The sequence below is a fragment of the Mobula birostris genome, chromosome 31 (assembly GCF_030028105.1).
Source record: "Mobula birostris isolate sMobBir1 chromosome 31, sMobBir1.hap1, whole genome shotgun sequence".
NCBI classification, from domain to species: Eukaryota; Metazoa; Chordata; class Chondrichthyes; order Myliobatiformes; family Myliobatidae; genus Mobula; species Mobula birostris.
In genome coordinates this window covers 5,788,697-5,808,915 of record NC_092400.1, presented here as the reverse complement: position 1 = coordinate 5,808,915, position 20,219 = coordinate 5,788,697, and the positions used below count along the sequence as shown (strand labels likewise).

The window sequence follows — 20,219 nt, the reverse complement described above, 5'->3', positions numbered from 1 at the left end:
ACACTACTCCGATTTGAAAAATTGCTCCTTTGTTGCTGTGTTTAAATGTCAGTTTTGATTGTGGAGAGGGGTGCTAACTTTGATTTGTTTAATTCTTGAAGTAGGAATGCTGCTAAGGAACATGATTAACAATGCTTTTGCTAGAATGAAGCAGTTCTTCTGCCAATAATAACCTATTAAATCGAAGAATAACATTATATTGCATCGATTCTAGTGACCATACTAGGGAGTGGTATAGTGTGTACTGCACCCAGGTGGGCAAGCTATGCAGCTGGGGTACCATTTTTTCCCTCTTCATTGTTAAAAAGCTAAAATTGGTGGCTTGATCTATGTATAGATTGATTCAGTATGAGTATTTTGAACTGTGTCGTATCAGCCAGTGGCACAGTTAAAGGCATTCCATCTGTTTCCACATTTGCTTCCCTTTTATTTGGTTAGAACTCTGTATATTTTTTAAAAAAAAGCTTTCTTCACACTGCAGGTAATAGCAACTGATTCCGGGTAGGTTGTCTATAGTCTGATGGCAGGAACATTGAATTCTCCAATTTCAGAAAACCTGCTCTCCCTCTGTACCATTCTTTCTCCTTTTGATCTTCCCAGGTCATCTGGCACACCTCCTTTCAAATTCCCATCACTCACCAATTCTCCCCGCCCACTGTTCCATCCATCCGTAGTTTCGTGCTCCAAGTTCCTCGGCCATCAGTTTTCATCATCAACAGCCCTCTGCCTCCCCTATCCCCTCTTAGTCTCGGTCACCATTTCCATCCTTTGCTGTCCTTCCTGACTCCAATAATTAATCAGCACCTCACCTGGATCCACCTGTTTGTCAATACTTTCCCCACATCTCTCCCTCACCACTCTCTCCCTTCTACTCTCAGTACAGATGAAGGGTCTTGACCCGAAATATCACCTGACCTTTTCCTGTACAGATGCTGGCTGAGTTCCTGTAACAGCTTTTTTTTTCCAGATTCTAGCATTGGTAGTCTCCTGTGTCTGCATATGATTAATAGTGTAGGCACTAAATGATTAAAACCTTTGCCTTCACACAGTAACCACTTCATCTTTCAGATTCAGCTTTCCAAACCTAAGTTTTTCCATGGAAAATACATATTAAGATTTTTTTAAAGCTATGATGGAATGCTGACCGTTACAAGTATATTAGCTAGTTGGACCTTGTGGAGTGAATTAAAATTGTATGAGAATCTTGTTTTCATAGCATGTTTGCGTAAGTTTTTTTTCTTGTGTAAGACTGTGACCTAAAGCGTAAACTAAGCACTATGAAACCTCTGGAGGTTTCATTAATACTTGTGAAGCAAGGTAGATAAATCCAAGCAGCACATTAATACATCAGGAGAGTCGGTTTGTAAATACATGGTCCACATTCAATCCTGCACAGAGTGACAGATAATAAGAGCAGCATGTTAGCTTGAAGTTACCCTGTGGTGATAATTAAAATCAATTCAGTTAAACCATAATTATAATTGAGGTGTAATGTGCAAATGCATCATTGTGACTTGAAAGGAAGAAGTGGCTTAACAGCAAAGGTTTTGATCCCTGTAATGTTTACTTTCATAATTATGTGCCTTTGCATACTGAATGACAGTATTATTCTTTTTTTAATAAGTTCCCATCATACTACAGAAAAACAATAACTTAATGAGATGTGTATGCTCATGCAGACTTGACTTTCAGCAGTCTTCATTTCTGCCAAGTTATCCAGATGGGACCTTCTTGCTTCTGTACCTCTTGAACTTTTTCCAGTGCTTCCATCAGTTATCAGTCAGCATGGCTCTGAGTGGAATTACCCAGGGTTTATTTTGAAAGGCAATCTCAAAGTCATTTTCTCAGGCAGTCCATCAGCTTGCTTTTATTCCACTTCTGTGGAATGTGATAGTGACTGACGGTGCTAATGTGAGAATGTCAGGCTCTCCAGTTGTGTACCAGGAAGCTCTTGATGGTTTTGTTTAGGAGATGCTATATACCTTCTGCCATTTACAATGTGCTTCTGTCTCTTCAGCAGCACATGGGTTCTCAGTGGCATACTAAGTGGAGCAGGCTCAATGGGCCAAAAAGCCTAATTCTGCTCCTTTTATCTTGTGTCTAACTGTCCCTGATGAAGGGTCTTGACCCGAAATGTTGTTGACTAATTGTTCTCATCCATAGATGCTGCCTGTTGAGTTCTTCCAGAGTAACACAAAATGCCGAATTTCCAATATCTGCAGAATCTCTTGTGTTCTAAATGTTCCTCCTCCATTTTTGTGTGGCCAGGGGCTAGGTATTTCCATGAGTCAGTGGGGCTATATCCTTTTGCAAGACAGCTTTGAGAACATCCATGGACATTTTTCCTGTCTAGCTGAGAATCTCTTGCTCTAACAGAGCCTTGAAGAGTGTCCATTTTGAAAATCTGATGTACAGCGTGCGAATATTATGGTCTACACATTGGCAGTAACTGAATTGTAATTGGGGCTTTGATGCCAGAGGTGCTAACCTTGTGAGGATGCTGACTGTGGCTTCCTTAACCTGCTGGTAGATTTGCAGAATATTGTGATAACAGAATTGGTGGCATCTCTCCATTGCCCTGAAGTGCTTGTTGTAAGATGTTCATTTCTCAGGTGCTTACAGGAGGGTAGGAATCACAAGTGTCTGGCAGACCAAAAGCTTTGTATTTGATGTCTTGCACCTCACATGTGTGGCAAGAACTGGTCTGATGCACGAGGTGAATTTAGTCATTGATGGCCATTGTCATTGTGAAGGGGTTCCCAAGATCGAGGAAATGGTCCATATTTTGCAGGGTTTTGCTTTAGATTTTTTTTATTGTCAGACAATGGTGTCCTTTTGGCAAAGTATCTGGACAGTGTCGGCCTTCCAGAGTTAGGAGATGTCTGCAAGCAAATTTTGCTGGCCGGCACATTCCAAGGTGCAGGACTATGTGGTAAGGGATGCACTAAAGTTCAGCAGAGACTTTGCAGTGACTACACTGAGTACTGAGGGGTATGTCTTGTATAATGGCCTCTTCATTGTTTCAAAGGTTTTTTTGTGTAAGGTGGAAGTATGATTACTCCAGATCAGCATTTCTCAACCTTGCCCTGGAGGAACCCTTGAAATAATTTTCAGGTCTCAGGGAACCCCTGTGTTTTTAAAAATTAAATAAATTATTATATCTACTGCTCACGGTACATTAACATCAGTAAGTTGTAGATACAATAATCCAAAAATAATTGTCAATGCACTTTTGAGTAGAGGATGAAACTTTAGCCAACCTTTCTTGGAAAAAAGGTAGTTAAGCTAAGCTTATCTTTTTCTTTCTTTCTCTTTCATAAATTCAAAAACTGGTAAGGAAAGTGTAATAAATTTTAAATAACTGGCTTAAGCCAAAATGGGTTTAGTTTTTCTAAAGGTAAGCTTGGTAGATTTAATATAAATGAAGGTTGTAAATTGATTTTAGCTAATGCTATTTACAACACGAAAATTTATTGAGAATGTTGAATAGTAAAGTTAATAAAAGCCATAAGCCAAAGCAACACAGTTGCTAACACAGTTCCTCCAAGACAGACCTTTTGTTTCCAGATATGAAGACAAAACATTAAATATATCTTGGCCTTTGCATATGTCGGGCAGCTCTTTGCAACAGAAAAGGCCTTCTTGAATTTCACTAAAATCTACAAATCTCTCAAATGCTACAACATAACAGACTTTACCAATAAATGTCACCTCATCACCCTGGATAGAGAAGCTGTTGGTTTTCATTTTATCACACAACACCTCTTCAGCATCATGTCATGTGTCATCAATACATTGACTTATCGTACTTTTGAGAGTGAAAACTTTTCAATTTCTTATATGGCATCTTGTCCTACATTTTACCCACTATAATTTTATATGCTGGCATTGTGTTCTTGCCACTGTGACTTTTCCCGTTCTGGATAATAAGTTCAGCTACTAAATAAGTTGCTTCCTGAATCTTTTTACTGACTGTGATTTCATTGACAAAAGCTTTACTCTGTTTGTTTTGAGATTCCAATAGTCATTTAAAATAATCAGCAATTTTACATGTCATATGGCTGTGATTTGTAGTTAAGTGTCTTTTCAATTTTGCTGGTGCCATTACTGCATTTGTAAGCTGTTTGCCACAGACTAGGCACATTGGATAGGACAACTTGGATCACCAGTCCACGTAAAACCCATTGATAAGTAGCTTTTATTGTAAAGACGACTTTTTTTTATGTCCGTTGTTGTACTAGTGCAGTGAAATGACTCAGAAGTTTGGACAGTCAGACATGTCTGTAAAACACATGTTAATAAAATATAAAAAAGAATGGCACGATAAATAACTAAATGAGAAAACCGCAAAAAATTATGAAAACTTAGCACATTTTACTTCTAACCAATACAATTTGCTTTTTGCAACGCTTACAACAACAGCAAAGCAGCAGGCCAGTAGCTGAGTCACAGCATGGGGGTGGTGAATTCCTTCAGAATGAGAATTTCCCTCCAATTTTCTACTGCGCTGGTTCAGTTTGTTTGCTCCCATAAGTCGGTTGGCAGTGCGTAAGGGGAAGTTAGGGAGATGATTCAGGAGGGAGAGGCTGACATCACAGTCCAAACTGGGAGAGTCAATTCAATGCTTAGAAAATGTACTTCAATCTCCTGGTCAGTTCCTCATCCTCCCCTCCGTGCAATATAGCACTCACCAATTATCAACGGCCTCCCCATCTCTCATTTCAAAACTGAGAATGAACTCAATCAGATAAACAGGGTTCTACCACACTGGGCTGAGAGACCTCTAATGCGATTGCTAACGAGGCTGTTTGATCAATGCCCACCACTGCCAGAGGTAGCATTGTGTGTTGCGTAAAGTTCAAAAAACAATGTTTTCTTTTAACCACAATCTCTCACAGAACCCATAGCAACCTCTCGCAAAATCCTAGGGTTAATAATAACACTGATTATGGTAATATGTTGCTAAACCTTGATCACCACTCGATCTCAATCCTGGAACTCCATACTCTATTACACTGAGGTAGAACTTTGACCAGAAAGATTGCAGAAGTCCAATAATGCAGCTTGTTACTCTCTCATGGGGAAACTGGAGATGGGCAATAAATTCTGGCCTTAAGAACAACTCCCAAATTCTATTTTTAAAAAAATTAGGCTTAGTTTTCATTGAAACAAATAGTGAGTGGCTACATGAATAATCTCCTTGCTTGAGTTTATCTTACTAATAATTAGACTTGTGCATTCTCCACAGGCTCCTGGGAATGTAAATAATGTTATTTTTGTCAAAACATTAGTTTTAAGTTCATTCAAAATATCTATTAATAAAACTGATCAGTTTTTAAATTTGCTGTTGGATTTCCATTACCGTATGCTTTGCTAAAGATTCCTAAAGATAAGTATTCTGTGAACAATAATGTTTTGGCAGTAGATGAACAAAAGACAGCAGTACATCTGAAAGTTCAGATAGATGGAATAAAATTGGAATGTTTTATAGTAATAGTCATACTTTATTGATCCCGGGGGAAATTGGTTTTCCTTACAGTTGCACCATAAATAATAAATAGTAATAGAACCATAATAGTTAAATAGTAATATGTAAATTATGCCAGTAAATTATGAAATAAGTCCAGAACCAGCCTATTGGCTCAGGGTGTCTGACCCTCCAAGGGAGGAGTTGTAAAGTTTGATGGCCACAGGCAGGAATGGCTTCCTATGACGCTCTGTGCTGCATCTTGGTGGAATGAGTCTCTGGCTGAATGTACTCCTGTGCCCACCCAGTACATTGTGTAGTAGATGGGAGACATTGACCAAGATGGCATGCAACTTAGACAGCATCCTCTTTTCAGATACCACCGTGAGAGTCCAGTTCCATCCCCACAACATCACTGGCCTTATGGATGAGTTTGTTGATTCTGTTGGTGTCTGTTACCGTCAGCCTGCTGCCCCAGTACACAACAGCAGACATGATAGCACTGGCCACCACAAACTTGTAGAACATCGTCAGCATCGTCTGGCAGATGTTAAAGGACCTCAGTCTCCTCAGGAAATAGAGACGGCTCTGACCCTTCTTGTAGACAGCCTCAGTGTTCTTTGACCAGTCCAGTTTATTGTCAATTCGTATCCCCAGGTATTTGTAATCCTCCACCATGTCCACACTGATCCCCTGGATGGAAACAGGGGTCACCGGTACCTTAGATCTCCTCAGGTCTACCACCAGCTCCTTAGTCTTTTTCACATTAAGCTGCAGATAATTCTGCTCACACCATGTGACAAAGTTTCCTACCGTAGCCCTGTACTCAGCCTCATCTCCCTTGCTGATGCATCCAACTATGGCAGAGTCATCCGAAAACTTCTGAAGATGACAAGACTCTGTGCAGTAGTTTCTCTGGTGAAGAGAAAGGGAGACAAGACAGTCCCCTGTGGAGCCCCAGTGCTGCTGATCACTCTTGTCAGACACAGTGTTGCAAGCACACGTACTGTAATCTGCCAGTCAGGTAATCAAGAATCCATGATACCAGGGAAGCATCTACCTGGTAACTGTAAGGTAATGTCTCCTTAATGTGCACATTAAGTTCTGTTACTCTATTTGGTGCCAGTTTTGCTTAATGTTTTGAAACAAAGAACTGAGTGGTAGCAATAGCAATTAAAACTGAAATGTTGCTTTGCTACAGAAGCGTCAGTAATATAACCTCAGCAACTTTTACTTTGGCTCCTACTTTCTCCAGGCTCTAGGGGTAGCCATGGGCACCCACATGAGTCCTGGCTATGCAGGTGCCCATGGCTACTTCATTGGCTGCACAGAATAGTTCTTGTTCCAAGCCTTACCCAGTAATGCTTCCCAACTCTTCCATTGTAATGTTGTGGATTGCATCGTTGCTGTTTCATGCACCCATACTGAGCTCGTGAGTTTCATCAGCTTTGCCTCTAACCTCCACCCTGTCTTTAAATTCACTTGGTCCATTTCAAACCCTTCCCTCCCCTTTCTCAATCTCTCTTGTCTCCATCTCCGGAGATGCTGTCAACCAACATCTTTGATAAGTCTACCAATTGTAATTATCTTGACTCTCTCTTCTGACTCTGCCTCCTGTAAAACTGCCATTCCCTTTTCTCAGTTCCTTTACCTCAGCTGCATGTGTTCTCAGGATGTGTCTTTCCACTCCAGGACATCAGTGATGTCCTTCTCCTTTAAAGAACGGGATTTCCCTTCCTTCACGATGATGCTGCTCTCTCGTTCCTGAACATCTATGCTCAACCCATCTTCCCACTGCCTTAACAATAATGGAGTTCATTTTGTACTTGCCTCCCACCCCATGATCCTCCACAACTTCCAAAGGTATCCTACCACTAAAGTGTTTACTTTTTTTCCCTTCTCCCCCCCCTCCCCCCAACACTGCTTTCAGCAGTGACCACTCTTTCTGTGATTACCTTGTCCATTCGTCCCTCCCCTACTAGTATCCCTCCTGGCATTTAACATCCTCCCTCGCCTCCATTCAGAGACCCAAACAGTTCTTCCAAGTGTAACAACACTTCACCTGCTAATTTTTGCTAATCTGCTGGGGTAGTCTATGGTGTCTGGTACTCCCAGTGTGGCCACCTCTGCATTGTTGAGATCCATTGTCAGTTGTGGGGCTGCTTCATCGAGCACTTCCGCTCCATCTGTCAAAAGTGGAACTTCCTGGTGGCCAAATATTTTAATTCCAATTCCTGTTCTGACATGTCAGTCCAGGCAGAACCTATGGAAAAGAGTACAGTCGATGTTCTGGGCCAAGATCCTTCGGCAGAACTGCCTTTAGCTTTTTTCCAATTGTCTATTTGTGTCTTGGTGTATATTTTGTTAATTAATGCTCCAATAAAGTGGCTCGGGGTGTTTTTTTTTCTGCTTTAGAAGTGACATAGAAGCTTTTTCTGTATCTGCTGAAACTAGCTGCATTGGGAGTTCTTCACACATAGATGGCAATATTCACTGCACTGGCAGTCATTGCTATTCCTAGTTTCTGACCAATGTTTGCTTTCACAGTGGAAGTGCTGTATAGGTTTTCAGAGTAAGAACTACGTTAATGATGTAATTACATTGAGGGCAGTGGCATGATAGCTTCCAATCTGATACTATAAATCACAGATTCAAACCAGGTGTGAATGTTTGTGATAGCACCGTGATTGAAATTTATCTGGGTCTTTGCACATAGTGCTTGCAATCTAAATAATGAATGATATAGTACATTAAACTGCTGATGTGTGCGGATCAAAACAGAGTCTTCCTGTTCCTTCCCAGCTGAAGTAACTACACTGTGATTGAACAATGCCGTTTTGAAGAAACAGAAGGAAGTGGCTTTCTGAATTACAGTGAATTCTGGTTAAATAGGCCATCGGTTAATCAGGACAACTGCTTATTTGGGACAACTCTTAAAGAACAAAAAGTAATTGAGAAAATAACTGGGATTCTCTTTGTTTATTTAGGGCATCAATTGCGTGCACTTGTGTAGCTGTTAGACACTATATTGTGCTTGGAGCAATTAGTTTTTGAACTAAGTAGCAAGTATACAGGCCCTCTCCTGGTTACAAAGCCTAACTTATGGATTGCCCCACATACAAACAAGCTGACTCATGAATTTTCAACTTTACAAAAATAGATACTGAGTTTTTTAAACAGTTTTTGAAGTGGGCTAATCTTCCCAAACCTTGTAGCAGAATTTCAGAAATGAGTGTGAGGGGAATCGGGTGATTTGTCAGCCAATTGTGCAGCTCTATGCTGCAGAGGCAGTATGAGTGGGAATTGCCTCAGTGGGAATGAGTGGCTAGAGCAGTTGTGTTGGTTGTTTGGAGTTCTGTGTGAGAATGGATTTGCCGGTTGCAGTGGGTTTGGTGGTATTTTTAAGGATCTAGCAGACTATTGGAAGACCAGCAGGATGGGTTTGTGGATTACTGTAGTACTGCAGACATCTTCTACCAGGTGGTAACGGTCTTTCCCCATCTCCTCCACAACAACTCAGGATTGCTCACTGTCAGTCAGATAGAACCTCCCACATGTGCTCTATATACCCAGGATATTTGAAACTGTACACCAGCCAGCTATCCACTGGGGAAAGGCAACTGCATTTTCTGAACTAACCAATCACGATGGAAGTGACGTTCGATAATCAGAGTAAGCTATGCTCCCCACAGGACATTCCACCCCTCGAAAGTTGCAAATGTGATGAGCCAACCTTCAGACTAGTATGACTTTTGTGAACTCCCAAGTAAGCTACATATAAAACACAAAGTACAATACCCAGTACTGTAACCCAACAGTCACCCCAAGTACATTACAGTAGTCCACCTTTCTCCCTGTGCCCCAAAGGCCAGTAGCCCCACCCAAGACTGTAATGGCCAATGAGCTGTTTCTTTTCCCCACCCCACCTCCACTTAATCTTGTACACTAACTCTGAGATGTGATCAACCAGGTGAGTGATTTTTACCTGAACCGTCAGGAATGTAGGTGCAGCATTCTTGACCAATAACGGTACAGGTGCGACCTTCCTTTGTGAGCAAGTAATCTAAGGTCATTGAAATCAGTTCTCGGGACAGTCTGCCTGCATCATGCTGAGAAAGGCTATCATTCAAAGCCTTCTTTCATTTTGTAATGGCCCTCTTACTGACCAGCATGGGCAAGGTGCTCATCCAGGCATAGGGGTATTATATATACGGCAGCACCTATCAACTACATCACTCTGTGGAGCCCACAGGTAGGCTTACAAATTGCATACCCAGTGAGTGCTGTTCAGCATCTAACAAGATCTCAGCTTCACAATGCCATTTGGCATAGACACCAGCCATCCCAGGATACTGTTCCTGCTCACAGTTGCCATTCACCTTTCACCTAGTACCGGTACTCAACATTCCTCTTTGGTGGGGAAGTCACTAAGAATCAGTACCTTTCTATTTCAACAAACAATACTTGGGGAAAATGCCAGCTCTTAAAGTACTTGCTCCACTGAGGTTATTAAGGCTTAAGCCCCTTAAGGCTGTTACCTTACTCTGGGTTGAGGTAGGCTCGAATAGACCATCTCCTCCCAGCTCCCCAAAACAGAATGCCAAATTATGAGAAGCCAGATAATTTCTCCTAACAGTCTTTTCTTCGTCATCAAAGGGATTGATATCTGTGGCCTCCCTTCCGTGATGTAGTAAGGAGTACTCGTATAAATTCAGCAATCTGAACCGTTGGTCCAGTGTACAACTTCAAACGTCATCCCTGGGACTGTATCACAGGATCTCTCACCACAAGTTAGCATCCACCACTTTACTGTCCTGTATACAGGGCGATACAAGTGCACTTACTCCTGATTAGTTGCTGGATGTTTAGAAAACACAAAAACAGAACTACTCGAATTGCTCCGCAAAACCTCATTCCCTCTGAAATGTGGGCATTTCATATCCTGAATAAAATTTCTACCCCATCAACTCAAATTTCATACGGCCAGAATGAAAAGTGAGTCATCCCTAAAGCAAATTGCATGGGGAAACGAATAACAAAGTAGTAGATTAAGACACAATAAGCATGTCACAGACTAAACAATCACAAGAAATAAAGTAACTGATTAGAACATAAAACACTAAGCCCAGGCTGTACTCCTTTTCTTAACTTTGTATGGAATGGCAACAACTTAGCATGCTGTTTGTTTGTGGGAAATTAACTGTTATCAGAGAACTGAGCAAAAAAAGGCCCAGCACCTTCAGAGTCTCTTAAAGGCTAAGTACATGTGCACACGCATGTGACCACACCTCCAATTTCTCCACATTCAAATCATTCACACTCTTATTTACAGGGAATGCAGATTGAATGACCTTCTCCCTACAACAATGAGGTATGAATGTACTAGCCTCCTCTCGCCCCTGATTCTGTTGAGCGTTAGACTTTGTAGGGAATCCTGAATAAAATGTGAGGAATCTGGCAGAGGACAAAAGGAATCCTTGTCAGGAGAGTACTGAGAGAATGACTCTTCCCACTCAAAAGTCTCCCCCTCTTGTTTCCCTTGCCAGTATTTCCAACGCATTGCATAGAGGGTGGGGGTGGGAGCCCAATTTACCTGCTCCACCAAGACCCCAGCTCTGAGCAATGTTAAAAATATTTCTTAACGGAATAAGCGGAATATCCCCACTTCCCGTAAAAAGCATGTCTACCATATGCTAACATAAGAGAAATGGTTCTGCTTTAAATTTTTATTTGTTGTTAAATATAGCTTACGCAGTACTTGTACGCTGAATAGTGTGATCCTTGAGCTTGATGGTTTTTGACTAGAGTTGAAATATCTGGTTCAAGTTGTGACAGTAAATACCTTGAGTACCCATGCGTAATAACGTCCAAGCGGTTTTTGTTTTTTTTTTGAGTATGTGGCTCATTGCACTAAGGCCTCTTTCAACAAGGTAGGAGGATGAAAATGCAATGAAGAGCAGTTTGGCTCTTCTCCAAAGACCAGGAAACTTTATACGACAGTGTAGCCACATACTACAAAAGCTGACATTTTTTTGAAAAGCATTTTTTTTCTTCATCGCTCAGAATTTCTTGCAAGCTCTCTTCCTGTTCTTCCACCTTGCAAAGAAATGGGTTAATTACACAGTCTGGAATTTCCAGAGCATTCAAATCCTTGAATCGATTCTGAAAATTCTTCTTTAGTGACTGCAGGTATAAGCAGTACTCTTGCAAACCACTGTCTGTGAAAGAGTTCCATACTTTCCATGCAGGGAAGCTGTGAGAACATTCTTCACCCTATGTTTTTCTTGTATATTTGCTATTTTCCTATAAAAATGGACATTGTACTTTTTGTCTGGATTAAATTGAAATTCTCACCCTGCAGTTTCATATTTAGAATGTTCATTTTGTCATGCAGGTTAGCTAGGTATGCCTCATCTCCATGTAGAAGTTCAATCTTGTTTTCTAAGCAAAAATTCAACCTTTCATATGGTGCTTCATCTGTTGCACAAAAAGTAATGTTCCTAATCAGAATATTTTTATCCTCAATATACATTTGGGCTCGCAATAGGGTGATCCTCTGTTGATATTTTTCTCTTTTTACAAAAGAGAATCGCTTCATAAACTTTTCCATTTTTGAAAACCGTACAAATATCATTAGCAATGCCTTGTTATCTTGCACAGTTGACTCATCCAGTTGTATCCAAAAATTCTGTTTTTTTTCTGTAGCTCTGCATAGCTCATTGTCTTTACTCATTTTGCCAATATGACTAGCTACGGAGTTATTACTCAGAGGAATTGATTTTAAAATACTGGTATCCATTTTAAGAACAATGGTGAGCACTTCTGATACAGCAGACGTTATTAATCTTTCACCATTTATGAGATTTTCCACACTTTGCTATCGTTTTGGAAACGTTATAAGAAGCAATGAACCCCTGTCAAGGTAATTTTTAGCTTTCTAGGCAAACAACTCGAGTGTTTTATTTTCTGGAACTGAGTAATACTGTAAGTAGCCTTTTCAGAGTACTGCAATCTTGATGGTTTCATGGCTTCATTAGATAGTACAGTATTACAAATAAGACGTGGCATCACTGATCTGATGAGAACGGAATAAAGCAATGCTTCAGTTATGTAACATTATATTGGTGCACTTTCTATAGTTTCTGTTTCTTAGCAGAATTAGAATTTAAGGCTTCACCGCCTTCAGACTCATAGAAATCATGCCATACATATTTATCCATCATTAATGGGGCTAAATTAAAGATTAACACAAACTGGGAATGCTAATCGGATGTTGATGACGGTAACTAGTTGACGCGGGTCGAATGCAGATGGCATGCAAAGGAACCGCGAGGCAAAGATGAAGACGATCACAACAGCGAAATTACAATGTCAAGGATTCAGATGGGAATCTGAATGTTGGTCAGGATAAAGCTGGTGTTCGACTTGCTACCTTTACGCTATTCCAGCTAGCGCAGTTGACCAATTACATAAGGTTTCATTATCCCCAAAGATGTCCCTTGACCACACATATGAAGCTGCAGTCGCTTTGAACACCTCAAGAGGAATCCTTGGTCGGCAAGTTCACTGACTCTATTTCACCATTTGGTTTTGGCCAGCACTGTATTGTTGTGCAACCTGTTTTCCATAGATCTGTAGAGAAAATTGAGAGTGGTGTGCTTGAGTTCCCAAATGTTAAATTGCATGAATTTGCTCCATGCCATGAGTCAAGGGAAACTGTTGAGCATACTTTTTTTTTGTAGAGCAGGCACTTCTTTCAATGATCTGTCTGGTGTCATGCTGCTTACCACCCCCCCCCCCCAGAAGACTTCTATTTCCTTTCCCCTCATGCCCCCTTAGGACACATAACTAACATAACTATTCCTGTTAGGAGTCACTGCTCTAAACCCTGCAATAATTGAATCACTACTTGTAGGATGACCAAAAGCTGGTGCTATTAAAGACAGCACTACCCTTTTTACCATAGAAACATAGAAAACATACAGCACAATACAGGCCCTTTGGCCCACAAAGCTATGCCGAACATGTCCCTACCTTAGAACTACCTAAGCTTTACCCATAGCCCTCTTTTTCTAAGCTCCATGTAGCCATCCAGGAGTCTCTGAAAATACCCTATCATTTCCGCCTCCACCACTGCCGCCAGCAGCCCATTCCACACACTCACCACTCTGCGTGTTTTTTTAAAAATAAACAACAACTTACCCCTGACATCTCCTCTGTACCTACTTCCAAGCACCTTAAAACTATGCCCTCTCCTGCTAGCCATTTCAGCCTGGGGGGGGGTGGGTGGGGGGGGAGGAAAGCCTCTGACTATCCACACAGTCAATGCCTCCTATTATCTTGTATACCTCTATCAAGTCACCTCTCATCCTCCGTTGCTACAAGAAGAAAAGGCCGAGTTCACTCAACCTATTCTCATAAGGCATGTTCCCAACCCAGGCAACGTCCTTGTAAATCTCCTCTGCACCCTTTCTGTGGTTTCCACATCCTTCCTATGGTGAAGTGACCAGAATTGAGCACTGTACTCCCAAGTGGGGTCTGACCAGGGTCCTATATAGCTGCAACATTCTCGGCTCTTAAACTCAATCCCACGATTGATTAAGGCCAATACACCATATGCCTTTTTAACCAGAATCAATCTGCGTAGCAGCTTTGAGTGTCCTATGGACTAGGACCCCAAGATTCCTCTGATCCTCCATACTGCCAAGAGTCATACCATTAATACTATATTCTGCTATCATATTTGACCTACCAAAATGAACCACCTCACACTTACCTGGGTTGAACTCCATCTGCCACTTCTCAGCCCAGTTTTGCATCCTATCAATGTCCCATTGTAACCTCTGACAGCCCTCCACACTATCCACAGCATCCCCAACCTTTGTGTCATCAGCAAATTTACCCCATCCCTCCACTTCCTCATCCAGGTCATTTATAAAAATCACAAAGAGTAGGGGTCCCAGAACAGATCCCTGAGGCACACCACTGGTCACCAGCCTCCATGCAAGATATAACCCATCTACATCCACTGTTTGCGTTCTGTGGGCAAACCAGTTCTGGATCCACAAAGCAATGTCCTCTTTGATCCCATGCCTCCGTACTTTGTCAATAAGGGGTACCTTATCAAATGCCTTGCTGAAATCCATATACACATATCCATGTGTCCTGTCATTCCAGAAGTTAATTCAATATCCTCTGGTGCGCTACCACTATTGCAGTATAATTCTCTGGTAAGAGCCCATTGGCATGCCCCCTTTTATTGTGCTCCATTCCAGTTGGGGGTTTAACTGTAGCTGTTACTCAACCCATAGTGATACATTATGCTCGGGAAGCAAGCGGTGTTCTCAGGGCATTATTACTCATATGTTCGGATGGTAGGCTTCCTAATGCACCTATCTCTTTATTAATTTGGATCACTCTGATAGCCTCCACATCCCATATTCTCTGTAACCATGTGGCCAAAGACTTCACAGGCTTTAGTCTGTACCTGCCCCCTGGACTAGCTAAATCCTTAGCGGAAAATTCTCTGACCTCTCTTGTCTCTAAGAGACCCGTTATACCATTCCCCACACGTTCCTGATCCTCTTCCCCTCGTCTGCCCCCCCCCCCAGAGGAAGAAACCATGAAATGATGCCCCCAACGGCGCACGTGGAACGCGCGATCGCTGGCTTGGGCCATACTGCTTCAGACTTGCAGGGGAAAGGGTGATCTTTTCAAAGATTAAACCAATGGGTCCACGCTACCCTCCCCTTCATTTTCATCATTCAGCCAGACATCCCCATCACCAACCCTACAGTAGAGGATCATCACTCTACCTCATCATGGCTTGCACCTTGACCGGGTCGGGCTGCCAATCTGCTTGGTACGCAGTGTCTAAGTGCTGTAGCTTCATTACCTGACAAGCTATCTTCATATTCTTAAACTCCAACTTTGCAGCATCACTCTGCGCCATCGATAGGGATTCTCTCAGAATAATACAGCACTAACTGAGATTTTCCAATTCATTCTTAAGACTCATCATTTTATACTGATGTCTTACAATTGTTGCAAACAGTCAGAAAGTATCCCACCGGCTATCCTTTCTCCTGGGAAACCCAACAATTTAAGTATGGAAATAATGTGATGTCCTGTGTTAACTCTAGTGAAATCTAACTGATCTGCTGGCATTCCATAACCCGTCAGTAGGTCAGTGAGACTTCCAAAGCTATGACTATTATCTATCCAACCTGGGACTCTGCATTTCTCATATGGAGGGTCGACTCCTGTAAATAACCTTTTAACGAAAGGTATTTCTACTCAAAAAGCCACACCGGCTCATAGCACCAAATGTAATGTTGAATCAGGTTTACAAATCTGGCAAGTGAGACAGAAAACACTGACTGTGAATAATTATATTGATCATTTATTTGCAAACAGTAAAAATTTGACCAAACATTCATGTTCCCCAAATTACAGAAACTACAAGGCTGAGTATTCAGCAAACGTACTTGGCTAAAAGCGTGTGCAGAGCATACCTTCCTAATGGTCACGTGCACCACTTGCGTTAAAGGAAGAGAGAGAAAGAACCTCCTTCACATGCTCTCTATAAACCCAGGATGTGTGAAACTACACCAGGCACCTAACCAATAGGAAAAGCAGCTGTAGTTTCTAAACTAACCAATCAAAATGAAAGTGACTTTCCACATTCAAAATAAGCCATTCATATTGAACACTTGAATGGGGCATCCTACTTCATTTAATCATTAGTGAAAGATTTGAACGGTTAAAGACTGTGTATTAAAGATTATTTTCCTTCTAACCCTAATACCTATTTGTCCATAAAACAATTGTTAATAGCCATTCTTTGTTCCGAGTTGAATTGGACCCATTATGGGAACAAGGGTATCACTTCCAGGAATAGGGAATATGCAACTGTGACATTTACATTTTCTGGGTTCATTATCTTTCTCTTGCAACTAAGTGTGTACAGGATGTCACTAATCATGGTCTGGTTAATATTGCAGTGACTCAGACAGTGAATTGGAGCGACTGAAGGAAGCAGTGGTTTCGGGCAATGACTTGCTTCAGCAAAGTTCCATTATCGGCAATCAGCCAGAGACAAATTGTGATGAGGGCCCTATTGAGGACAAACACAAAGAAAGACAAAAGAAAAAGAAAAAGCTGGCTGTTGAAGGTCAGAACGATTGGAAAGGGGATGAGGTAGAAGTTTTAAAAAGAAAATCAAAACAGAAGTGGCAAATTCTAGAAAATGGACACAAACAAACTGAATTTCCTGATGAAACTCTTAAGGGACAAGGACACCTCTTCAAAGCAGAAGGTGCTGATGTTGAAAGAAGAAAGAAGAAAAGAAAGAAACTAAAAAATGACAAACCTGTACCCAAAATTCTTAAGAAAGAAAGAGTTGTGGTGGCAGATTGGTTATGACAGCTTACCACGTTCATTGAGGGACTTCACCTATTTCAAAGGACAGTGCTTACTCTAGGTGATGTTTTTGAAGCTTTTCTTTTGTGTACTTTTTGGCTAATTACTTTGAAATGATATGAATCTCCAAATGAGAAAAGAAAGCAAAGATTTTTCTTTTTTGCATCCTGCCGTCTAGCCCTAGGGAAAAGGTCTTTCATTGCAGATCTTTTGGACTGATTCAACTGAATTGTGTATAATGAACTGTCACTTGAAAGAACTGTGACTTTGGAGCTCGTTGTTCCATGTATCTCCTATTATCTGCCTGAAAAGATAATGGTTCCTTTATTCATTGCTGTGTCAAATTGGTCTGATCTATGTTTGAAATTTGAACTGTAGCTATTTTGGTTTATTTTTGAATCTTGAGTATCTTTTGCTTTCATTTTTAATTATTTTGACACTATTGTGATTTAAATACTGACTCAAAGAACCTTTGTCTATTTTAATTTTGTTGTCTTGCTGTTAATTCTTAGGTAGTTTGTTTACAGCCACGTCACCAGTGCTCTGCTTTCTTTCCCAATATATCATCGGTTTAAAACAATGCTTTTATTTTTAAAAAATCAATATCTTTGCAGCAACACATCGGATGGTGCAGATGGCATGGAAATTGCAAGAACAAAACTTCAACTGGTTTGCCCAACTGCTCTCATTCCCAAGATATGTTGCTGTGTGAAAAATTGCTTGAATCAGTGTGCTACATGATGCTACAGTCTTTGCTATTCATCACACATACCTTTGACGCCTCTCCTTCCCAGTGCTTTGGCCAGGCATTAAATCTTCATGTGAGGACAGACAATGAGGTTCAGAAACCACATAAAATGTATATCTAATTATGTATGTGCTAGACTTGAGTGATAGTCCATCTCAGCCAAGAGCTGTAGATAGCAGTCAGACGTGGATGCTTTCCCTTTGTTTATTTTAATGACAAAACTGTATTTTTAGATTTATTTATCAAATGTACAGTGAAATGTTATTTGTATTAAGAAGCAACACACCCAAGGACGTGCTGGGGCAGCCCATAAATGTCGCCATACATTCCTGCACCAACCAAGCATGCCCATTGTGCACAGCAGAACACGTAACATACCAAACAACAAAGTAAAACTTGATAATATATGTACTCTGCATTCTCACAATTAAATGGATCCTTGGAATAGAGAAATTAGAGTTCAGTCCTTGTATTGTCTAATGACCTGCTCTTTGGAGGTTTGGTTATTGCTACAGAGGGACGGACGGAAGCTTGTGTGGAACATACCAATGTGAAGAATGAGCTGCACAAAAGAGGGATTTGCATAGGAGCCAGATTAGGCTATTGATCAGGTCTTGCCATTCAATGAAGTAATGGCTGACCTGATGTTTCATTTTTCTCTCCTTACAGGTGGTTACAACTACTGAAATAGTAGGTTTTTAATATCTAATTGTTGACAAATTATCTGAAGCTACTGTAGATTCAGGTTCTTTATTGGATGATTATTTCCTGTTATTCCGTAGCATGAGATGTGTCAAAGTTACTTGCTGTTTTGCTTTCCACTTTAAGAACCTTTTTAACAAAGAAATGTTTTTTTTTAAGAAGTAAAGGGCAAACTCGTCCCTTGTCCAGACCGGCTGGGTTATTTGGTGTGTGTAATTAGCTGATCATGCTTTCCATTACAGTAGGACATCAACACATTCGTTCATTTAGAGCAGGGATTTCTCTGGCAATTCAGATTAAAAAGCCCCTGGATAAATTCCTGGTACATAAATTTCTCTAGGGATAAAATTAGGTTAAAGAGATTAAAATCATTTTACTTGGTCTATTTTAGTGAAGCTGTAAATTATTTTCATTGGGAGAAAATCTTTGTCAAAAGGTAGTGACAGAAATTTCATGATCATTTATGTCTGATAGAACTGTACAGGCACTTTGATCCATGATGCCTGCACTGAACACGATGTCAAATTAAAACTAAATGTTTTCTGCCTGCACCTGATCCATGTTACTCCATTCCCTGCATCTGATCTTCCCTGTACTGATATTCACCAATGTTGCCATCTAGGTGTTATAAAAAAAGAACTTTGGGGTATGTGAACAGCTTTAAGAGGACATATACTATCAGTTGTAAACTTTTGTAACCTCATGAAGTAAAAATTAACTATATTTTTGTTCCTTTGAAAATATCTTTTGTCTTGGTTGAACATACTGAAATGTAATTTAGTTAATTGCAACCTGCAATCCCGTCCTCACACCAAATCCTCAGACAAATGGCGGGCTGACCTCCACCTTGTTGACATCAGGTAGCAACTCTCAGACTCTTTCTCATTGAAAAGGACCCTACTTGGGACCATCAGGATATTGTCTCCAACACCATCCACAAACCTCATTAACTTTGGAGATCTCCACTGCCACCAACCTCTCAGTTCCCTTATATCCACACTGCTTGTTTCTACCACCTACCCAAGATATACAAACCTGACTGTCTGGGTAGGCCCTTGGTTTCTGCTTACTCCTGCCTCGCTGAACTTGTTTCCACGTGCCTTGACTCTATTTTATCCCACTTGGTTCAATCCTTCCCATCTAAATCAGTGATGCTTCATGTGCTCACAATCTCCTCAACCACTTTCAATTCCCTGACCCTAATTACCTCATTTTCACCATGGCTGTCCAGTCCCAATAAACTCCTATCCCCCATCAAGAGGGCCTTAAAACTCCACTTCTTTCTCAAAAACAGACCTGAACAGTTCCCCTCCACCACCACCACCCTCTGTTTGGTGGAACTAGTCCTCGCACTTAACAATTTATCTTTTGGCTCCTCCCACTTTCTCCAAACTCCAGATGTAGCCCTGGGCACCCACATCGAGCCCAGCTGTGCCTCCTTTTTCATTGGCTGCACGGAACTGTCCTTGTGCCAAACCTGCTGGTAATGCTCCCCAACTCTTGCTGCGCTATATTGATGATTGCATTGGTGCTGCTTCGTGCACCCATTGCTGAGCTCATTAATTTCATCAACTTTGCCTCTAACTTCCACCCTGTCCTTACATTCATAGAAAACCTACAGGCTCTTTGGTCCACAATGCTGTGCCAAACATACTTACCTTGGGTTATCCATAGCCCTTTATTTTTCTAAACTCCATGTACCTATCCAGGAGTCTCTTAAGAGACGCTATTGTATCCGCCTCCACCACCATCCCCAGCAGCCCATTCCATGCACTCACCACTCTATGTACGTACTTCCAAGCACCTTAAAACTCTGTCCTCGTGTGTTAGCCATTTCAGGCCGGGGAAAAAGCCTCTGACTATCCACACGATCAATGCCTC

At 41.2% G+C, this 20,219-nt stretch overlaps 1 protein-coding gene across 3 annotated transcripts in view; it reads left to right on the top strand.

Annotated features, from left to right (window-relative positions):
* The window catches only part of c31h12orf43 (chromosome 31 C12orf43 homolog), a 35,112-nt gene extending 16,083 nt beyond the window's left edge, over window positions 1–19,029 (top strand). For 2 of the 3 annotated variants that reach the window (XM_072247498.1, XM_072247497.1), the window contains exon 6: window positions 16,471–19,029. In XM_072247498.1, coding sequence (XP_072103599.1) covers window positions 16,471–16,891 — 421 coding nt within the window. In that variant the 3' untranslated portion in view covers window positions 16,892–19,029. The remainder of the gene's footprint in view (window positions 1–16,470) is intronic. The other variant, XM_072247499.1, reaches the window with a different exon arrangement.
* The last annotated feature ends 1,190 nt before the right edge of the window (window positions 19,030–20,219 follow it).